The sequence below is a fragment of the Labeo rohita genome, chromosome 5 (genome assembly GCF_022985175.1).
Source record: "Labeo rohita strain BAU-BD-2019 chromosome 5, IGBB_LRoh.1.0, whole genome shotgun sequence".
NCBI classification, from domain to species: Eukaryota; Metazoa; Chordata; class Actinopteri; order Cypriniformes; family Cyprinidae; genus Labeo; species Labeo rohita.
The window spans coordinates 5680738-5690724 of NC_066873.1; the positions used below are offsets into that span (position 1 = coordinate 5680738).

The window sequence follows — 9987 nt, forward strand, 5'->3', positions numbered from 1 at the left end:
GAAACATTGCCAAGCTGCAAAACATCCTGTTTCTGATGCAGAAAAGCTAGTTCACGCATTCATGACCTCTAGACTGGACTATTGTAATGCACTACTAGGTGGTTGTCCTGCATCTTCAATAAACAAGCTACAGATAGTCCAAAATGCAGCTGCTAGAGTCCTTACCAGGTCAAGAAAATATGATCATATTACCCCAATTTTAAAGTCTCTGCACTGGCTACCTATTAGGTTCCGCATCAGCTACAAAATAGCACTTCTACCTATAAGACACTTAACGGTTTAGCTTCTTACCTAACTAGTCTTCTACCACGCTACAATCCATCACGCTCCCTAAGGTCACAAAACTCTGGACTGTTGGTAGTACCTAGGATAGCAAAGTCCACTAAAGGAGGTAGAGCTTTTTCACATTTGGCACCCAAACTCTGGAACAGCCTTCCTGATAACGTTCGGGGTTCGGACACACTCTCTCTGTTTAAATCTAGATTAAAGACTCATCTTTTTAGCCAAGCATTCAAATAATGCATCTCATAAACTTTTTCTGCAGCTATATCTGATCAAATGTTCATTATCAATCTTTTAGCTCTGGTTAACAAACCTTCCTTTTCTTAGTTTGAACAGCAGCTACACTAATTATGTTCCTATTTGTTCTCTGTTTTTGCCATGGGATTGACATCCCATGGTAACTAGGAATTCACAAGCTCCAGTCTGGATCCAGAACACTTAAGAAAAGATGATGCCAACCCCACAGAGGACTTCAGATGATGCCAACCCTGAAAACATATAGCACTACCCTTATTCTGCTACTAATTTATAGTGTTCTTTGTCTGTTTGATTACGTCATTAATTGATCTTTACCACACATCTCTACCATATGTACATCAAGCTACTACTACATATATTGTAAAAATGTCAATTTGGTGTAAAGCTGCTTTGCAACGATATGTATCGTGAAAAGCGCTATACAAATAAATTTGAATTGAATTGAATTGAATAATCCCCCCTCCACCAAACTTTACACTGAATGATTCAGATATGTCAAATCAAATCACCTTTATTTATATACCGCCTTTAATGCAGTCAGACAAGTACCGTTCTCCTGGCAACCGCCAAACCCAGACTCATCCATCAGATTGCCAGATGGAGAAGCGTGATTCGTCACTCCAGAGAATGTGTCTCCACTGCTCTAGAGTCCAGTGGCGGCGTGCTTTACACCACTGCATCCGAAGCTTTGCATTGCACTAGGTGATGTATGGCTTCGATGCAGCTGCTCTGCCATGGAAACCCATTCCATGAAGCTCTCTGCGCACTGTTCTTGAGCTAATCTGAAGGCCACATGAAGTTTGGAGGTCTGTAGTGATTGACTCTGCAGAAAGTTGGCGACCTCTTCGCACTATGCGCCTCAGCATCCACTGACCCCGCTCCGTCAGTTTAAAGTGGCCTACCACTATTATTTTTGAGTTGCTGTCGTTCCCAAACGCTTCCACGTTTTATAATACAGCTGACAGTTGACTGTGGAATATCTAGGAGCGAGGAAATTTCACGACTAGACTTGTTGCACAGGTGGCATCCTATCAGTTTCACGCTGGAATTCACTGAGCTCCTGATGATGCCAACCCTGAAACAATATACAGCACTACCGATATTCTATAAATTTTACAGTGTTCTTTGTATGTTTGATTACGTCACTATATGATATTTATATATATATATTCCATATTACATTTTTTTTTTTTTTTTTTTTAAAATCAATAAAATGTAAAAAAAATACAGCAACCAAGTGAGAAAATTGACATCTTTATCTCTTCTGACTGCTGTAATCAATCTTTTCTCTCTTGTAGTTTCTGTTCACCCAACTATGATAACTTCTGCTTCTGAGAACCCCAGAAATGAGAAAAGACAGCCCTAAAAATCTGCATTCACATCACCGTTGGACCAGGTCTATAGGGAGCAATGTCACAGACACACGCTCTATTTATCTTGACCTTTCACACTTAAGCCAACAAATGTTTCTCTTGAAACGCCTCTGTGTGTGGTGAAACTATCCAGCCAAACCATAACCTACTGACCGCTCATACAAGCACATACTGTACAAGAGTTTACATTTTAAACAGCCTACTGACAATCAGTACAAGTACAAGTAAAAGTACCAATATAAAAATCTGCTCAAGTAAAAGTAAAAAGTAGCTAATTTTAAATTTACTCAGAGTAAAAATTACTTAGTTACATTTTAACAGTGGGAGGAGGGCAAAAATGGCATAGGCCAAAGGTGTCAGTTTCTGGAGGGCCACAGCCCTGCACAGTTTAGATATAATCCTAATTAAACACATTTGATCTAGCTAATCATTTAGGCTTATTTGAAAACTACATGGTATGTGTGTTGGAGCAGGGTTGGAACTATAAGGAACCAGAGATGGCAAAAGTACACACATCCTTCACTCAAGTAGAAGTACAGATACTCATGTTTAAAAATACTCTGGTAAAAGTAGAAGTACTGACTACACTTTTTTACTCAAGTTAAAGTAAAGAAGTATGAGCTCTGACATGTACTTAAGTAAAAAGTTTTTTTCAAAGAAAAAGAAAATTATTATATAAAAATTATATGATCAACTGTGCCCATTAGTACTGCCTGTTTTAGTGTCATGCTGGTAACTGGAGCTCAAGTCATACTGACACATTAATACAAAATAATTTACATTTAAAATTTTGTTAGCTAATCAATGTATCAAAGCTGAACAACCACCATGCAGAACAGGGCAGGACTGAGACAAAATTTCAGGCCGGTGAAATCTCACAATCATCCAGGCCATCCCATACACCCACAACAAATTCTGAAACCACCTATTTTTTGTATGGCCATTACATTTAAAAAGGTTCAAAACCTAATAGTTAAACAAAATAATTAAAGTGCCCCTATTATGCCATTTTAAAGACTGCTAATATTGCTTTAATAGACTCCCAAAACAGGTTTACATGTATGCAAGGTCAAAAAACACTTCAGTTTTCTCCAAAAATAGATTTAATTTTACCCCATTCCTAAATGATTCATAAACGACTCGTGCGAAGCAGTTCGAAGAATCAGTCTCTCTAATCCCCTCCTTTCCGTGAGCCCTCACTGCTGTGATTGGTCAGATGGCGCAGTCCTTTATGATTGGTCTACCGCGTACAGCGTGTCGGAAAACGAAACGCCCATTGCCATAATTAACTGACAGCCCTGGATACTTGTCAATACATAGAAAAGATGGCATCGATTTTACCATACCAATTCCAGCCAGAGTCTGATGATGAAACGGCAGAAGTGGCTGATCGACAAGTTAGCACGGTCTACCGTGGAAAGTGCTCGCAATTTGCTTATGTAAGCGAACCAGGCACACCTCTATGTTGTAAACTTCAACATTGTATAATGCATTAAGCGGCTTTCACACCGAACGCGGAAAGCGCTGCGCTGGCCGCTGGGTTTAGTGCAGCCCTTCAGAGCGCAGCCGGAAAAAAAAAGTTCATTTGAACAACTCATTTGGACTTTGTCCGCGGCGTGCGCGCTCCACTGCGCGTGCGCTTTGGTCGAGGCAGAAACAAGCTGTCCTCCCGCGGCGGAAGCAATTAAAACGAATGGGTTTCATAGCACAGCGCTTTCCGCATTCGGTGTGAAAGCCGCTTCGTGCGCCATCCTTTATCATTACCGTGTATTTCCACTACAGCGTAGCGAGCTGAGCGTTTTCCATTCATTTCTATGGAAGCTGAGCTTAAACGCTTGCCCAATGCGTGTAAGCTCAACTTCCATAGGAATGAATGGAAAACGCTCCGCTCCGCTCAGCTCGCTACGCTGTAGTGGAAATACGGCATTACTCCAACTAATGAGACAGACAGACAGTCAAGCTGCATCAGTCACAAATTGTCAGACTACAGTGGGTCCACAGCTGAACAACAGAACTACAGAAGCGTGATTTAGCCGGTTAGCATGACATGTGCAGGGTTGTTACACAACATAACACACACAACTACTTATTTTCAACGATCGCTAGAAAATACAATCTTGGTAGATTCATCATCTTTTGGAAGTGAATATAAAACAATTTTACTCACAGCGTAGGATACAGCGTCTTCTGTATAATGTACATGTAAATTTCCATGTGAGGTAAACCACATGGAAATTTATGGGCGGGCAAGTTGTTCGCAACGTCGAACGTGTGTGGACATTATGCAAATGTGTTACTTCGTGACGTGTGGCCGTAACAGAAAAAGATTCGAAATCCTGACGACTCGTTCAGGCAAATGTGAGCCGACCACTGATCTATAACAGAGAATCATTATATGGAGCCGACTCTTTTTTTTTTTTTTTTTGATAGAAAATAACTTTATTTATCGTGCACTGTCGGCTTCACAACTTTGCAGATAGTTTATGTTCACATACAGCTACATGACACACTACATGAAAGATCATATTTGAAAAGGCATATTAGGGGCACTTTAAAGGTTCTCTCTTGAACTGCACCTTAATTTCCATTGTCTCTTTATTTTTCATGACATCTCTCTGCATCTCACTTATTGTGTGTTTACTTTTTCCACAAATTTTCTTGTACCTGTCCCTTTTTTTCATCAGCCATCTACTGTTATGAACAGAACTGCATCCACCTTCTTGCAAAACAACCACCTCATTGTATTCTGTTTGCAATAACATAACTTTATTTTAGTTAAATTTAAAGTATCACATTATGACCATGTGTTGTTTTATTGTAAAATTACTTACATACTATAGATTTAGTAAAAATATATTTTCTAAATTGCCTAAATGTCAAAAATAATACAATAAAAATTACAGTATGGCAATATCTTTACATAAAAATTATTATTCTGAACATGTTATCGCTTTATCATGGGTCATATTTATCTCTTTTTAAAATTAACCATGTTTTTTGGCAGATTGATTACAATCTGTTTTAATTCACAACCATAGTTTTACTACAAATTTCATGGTTAGACTATGGTTAGTGTAGCAATACCATGGTTAATTTGTGGTTAGTTTAGTTTACATTATTATTATTATTTCTCTGGCTGCTACTGCTAAGAGTTGCTAGCACTTAACTAAGTAAACAAAGACAACTACAGTAGCCTATTTACAGATGAAACTGACCTGCACTTGAAGTCCTGGTCAATAATTTTGCCTCTCAGATCCATTCTCGAGTCTCTCGCAATAATTACTCTGATAGAAATTTGGCGGAGACACTGAGCGTGCGCGCTACCCGAATCGCGTTGCCAGTACAGACTAACAAATTCGTGATTTAGAGATTCTTAATCGAATGGTGATCCACCAAATGCAGATTAAAACTAAAGTAACGAGACTGGGTTGAAAATGTAAGAAGTAGAAAGTACACATATTTGTGTAAAATGCAAGGAGTAAAAGTAAAAAGTAGTCAGAAAAATAAATAGTGAAGTAAAGTACTGATACCAGAAATATCTACTTAAGTACAGTAGTTACTTCTCATCTCTGTATGGAACTGAACTTGACACCTCTGGAACAGTGGCGTACCGCACATCTCAGATTAAAGGAATAAAATGCTACATTTTGATAGAAAACGAACAGTAAATTTACTGGCAAAATCCGGTGACAAGTCGTCAGTGAAGCGCTAAAGCTTTTGCCATTGAAACAGTCATTGTCAAAGAAACGCAGCTGCTTAAATATATTTCACTTAAATCAGTAACTGATTAACAAAACGAAATGAAAAAAAGTGCTGAGTTTCGATTCATTGTGACACGATCCAAAGTTCACCTAAAGGAAAACAAGGCAGAAAGCCGTTTTCTTTATTTTGTAAAAGCTTCAGTTTTCTTTTTCTTTTTTTATTATTTATTTATTTATTTGTATTTATTTATTTTGCCAAAGCTTTACAGTAATGAATGATATTGCTTGTATGACCAACCAGCATGACTAAATTACAACAGTTGGGAAATCAATGCAGTGTGATTGCGCCGGCGCCTCAGCGCTCACACAACAGTTTTTCTACCCTGACATCGCAGCCTGTTCATTATCAAAATACAATGCATTTAAAGAAACATAAAAGTTACAATGCTCAATTTAAATAGTCTGTTGTTGCATTCAGCGTGACCAATTTGAATTTGATGTTCCCCCGTTCAAAGAGATGGGAGCTGCAATTGCCTGCCCGAGAGGCGTTTCAAAGATGGCCGCCGAGTGAAATGACTTGCCTTCAAGGGACTTTGATAACGCCTGTCTTGTCCGTCTGCATCTTTCTTGTGATTTTAATCCCAGGTTGTTGCACTACTTTCCAGGGAGTAATTTTATTATTTTTTATTTTTTATTTATTTATTTTACTCAGTAATTAATGTGTTTTACAATGTGGTGAAGTACAATACTTAAAACAAACTATACTTGAGTAAAAGTAAAGTTACAGATTTTAAAAAATTACTTTAAAAAGAAGTACACAAAAAAGCTATTAATTTACAGTAACGTGAGTAAATGTAATTCGTTACTTTCCACCTCTCCTGACAATACATTGATATTGTAGGTATCAGTGTTTTTCTGATGTTCTGTGTTCAGATTCTTAATTTTGGTACTGTTTTCCCCTCATTTTATTCTTGTTCTCTGTCATTTTAGGAAAAGAAAATCTCCTTTGATTCTGTTTGGCAGCGATTTAGAAAATCTGTGAAGGAGCGATGCGCTAACAATGTGTTAAGTTTTTGAGAAGACGAGATGAACAATAAAAGGTTTTAGCACTAAGACTGAACCCAGTTGAGATTTAAGTTTTCTTTCTCTTTCTTTTGCATGGCTGTGCTGTGAAGTCATTAGCTCTTCTCCAGACTGACATTCATTTACTCTGCTTATAGTTGGCAGCCCGCATTTGGGAGATTCAGCATGAATAATGACATCAGCATTAGATATTTTCCTTCTGATGATCACGGCCATTATTGTGAGTCATCACTACTTCTTCAAGCCATCATTTGCGTTGTTGTTCTAGTTATTTAAATGTGGTAGTATTTTTTTTATTATCATTACATGTTGTCATATGGTTATTTAGGCTGTCATTAAATTTCACTAGAAAAGATAAAATTAATGAAATGCTAGAATGTTAGAATCAAAGATTTAGAGAAATCTATCTCAGTTCTGCAGTAGCAGTCAGACGAGCACATTTATTTATTTATTTATTTATTTATTTATTTTTTACAACTATTACAACATGCATCATCTGGCTGCCTTCTCCAATGATTTTAATGGTTTGTCAGCAGAAGACAGGTTGTCTTACACTAATAAGCAAACCTTTAGCTATGGGGTGAGGTTACCTGACCTGTACTCACTGTCAGGTCCATGGGTCAAGGATCCAACTAAATGGCCAGAATTACAGTGGCAGGACATCTTTGAATATCCAGTGGAAAAACCTAGTGACTATATGTTGAATCTATATATGTTGAATGATTTTTGTGTACTATGGCCCAACCGACTGCCTAGCCAGCAGAGACAAGGAGTAATATAAACCAGTCAAACAACTACTTACGGCAAATGTAGTTGCATGTCTGGGTTAGTACTGTTAACTATTTCTTAAAGGTGTACTAAGTGATTTTTGCCAAAGGATGCTGATATTTGAAAGCCTCAAAACAAACACACCCATACCCCAACAGACCCTTGCCCCTATTTTGATAACTCCACCCCACAACTACGTACACAACCCTGGCATAACAACAATCGCGAAGTTGACACACAAGCATATTTAATCAAAAGCCAACACAGATAAGTTGTGTGAAACAATGCAAAATCAACGTTACTCACCTGTCAAAAAAAAACAACGCAACCCCGGCATCCAATTCAAGCCCTACCTGCTCCTTGAGTTCTCTTTACCGCTGGAAAGCTGCTCTGATATTTACGCAGGTCCTACCTCTTGTCTGATCGTAACCCTTTCTTTTATGTTTTGTTCTTTTTTTAGCTTCCAGTTCTCTCTATCTATAGTCGATCTGTTAATATCCATCCTGTGCACTCAAATTGAGCACTCTCTTCTCTCTATCATTACATGATAGAAGAGAATGTGATGCAGTAAGAGCTTCTTGAATTCAATTCTTGAATTTGAAAATCAAGGTAAATTGTACTTAATTTGTCTTCCGGGAAACATGCAAGTATCTTCTGTTGCTTCCGAAGGGCAGTACTAAATGGAAACAAAAAAAGATATTTCAACAAAATAAGAAAAATTTGACCATCTTCATCCTGTTCAAAAGTTTTCACCCCTGGCTCTTAAAACATTGTGTTTCCTTCTAGAGCAGTGGTTCCCAGCCACGTTCCTGGAGGCTCCCCAACACTACATGTTTTCCATGTCACCTTAATCAAACACACCTGATTCGGATCATCAGCTCATTAGTAGAGACTCCAAGGCCTGAAATGGTATTGTCAGACAAAGGAGAGATGCAAAATGTGCAGTGTTGGGGGGGGGCGTCCAGGAACATGGTTGGGAACCACTGTTCTAGAGTATCAGTGAATGTTTGAACCTTTTTTGTGTTTCAGTCCCTCAGTTGTCCTCACTGTGAAAAGATGGATCTCAAAACCATACAGTCACTGAAAGGATTCAAATATGCAAAAGATGTTGGAAAACTGAAGAATCTGCAGGGTCTGGTGGAACACTGTTCAAAACAAACAAGGGACTCAAGGGGATCATCCAGGTAACCGCACACAGTATTAAGAACCAAGGGCTCCCAAACTTTTGCAAGGTTTTTATATATATATATATATATATATATATATATATATGTGTGTGTGTGTGTGTGTGTGTGTGTGTGTGTGTGTATAATTTCAGCATTATTTTTTTGTTTTTTTTTTGTCTTGTGGACTATATGGTAACATTTTGTGTAAAATATCTTACTCAGGACAGTACTAAATAAATAATTCTGCAAGGGGTTGCCAAACTTTTGCATAAAACTGTACGTCCATACCTATGAAGATCTGCAAATTATGTAACTGACTCTCAAAATACTGCAATAAATATGAACTTAGTTAAATAAGTTTTAATTCTATTATGTCATTTGCAGTGCTTCATTGAACTGTTCTTTACCTCACTAAAGCCATGAAGCCATGAGATACACAGTCTGCACACATTTCTGTCTTTTTGTCTAATTTTGAAAAACATTTGCTTCAAATTACAGTTTGGGTAACACTTTAGATTATGTAACAGCTCTTACTATTAGTTTATTAACATGCATATTACTAGTATATTGGCTGTTTATTAGTACTTCTAAAGCACATATTAATGTATGGCCATATTCTAGATCCCTTAACTATACCCCATACCTAAACATGACAACTACATTATTTACGAACAACAAGCAGCAGATTAGAAATTTTTGAGGTAAAACTTTTAATTAACAGTGAATATGTGTTTCCTAATCTAAAGTCTTACCAAAGTGTGCAGTGTTGGAGAAAATGCTTCTAGAGCCAAAGCTACTGAAAAAGTCAGCAGGTACTAATGCACTAAAAATGGAAGAAAAAGTCCTGCCTTATCCACCTTATTTTTAACATAATGGCCATTTGTAACTTGAACATGGTGCCATTTGCTTCCAGTTATTTTGCCTGCACAAAAACAATCCATTATGATGCTTTATATTACAAACTGGTATTTGTTATCATGTTATTTAATACATATTACGTCATGAACGTAACTGATTTGTAGTGCAGATAGTTTTACCGTTTACTGCACTTTCTTATTCTTCTAGATATTTACATATAGCAGATAATGAATCAGAAGGCTCACACATTCATAGAAAATAGCTTACTTCCACATTGCAACACTAGGTGAATAAATTAAAGAAATTATTTCAAATTAATTATTTTAATTATTATTTATTGGCTAAGTTAAGATTTAAGGATTTCCCCATTTAAATACACTGGACTTGGTCTTTAATACTCAAAATAGCAGACCAGACTTTCCTTGAAAGGCACTTTGCGGACAAGCCTTAAGGCAAACGCCTCTAAAATAGATCATTTCTATTAAAGGGTCAGAATGG

At 37.4% G+C, this 9987-nt stretch overlaps 1 protein-coding gene across 2 annotated transcripts in view; it reads left to right on the plus strand.

Annotated features, from left to right (window-relative positions):
• The window catches only part of LOC127165809 (uncharacterized), a 9647-nt gene extending 8864 nt beyond the window's left edge, over positions 1–783 (plus strand). Inside the window, exon 3 of one of the 2 annotated variants that reach the window (XM_051110722.1) lies at positions 688–783. In XM_051110722.1, coding sequence (XP_050966679.1) covers positions 688–762 — 75 coding nt within the window. In that variant the 3' untranslated portion in view covers positions 763–783. The remainder of the gene's footprint in view (positions 1–687) is intronic. The other variant, XM_051110719.1, reaches the window with a different exon arrangement.
• Positions 784–9987: the final 9204 nt, after the last annotated feature.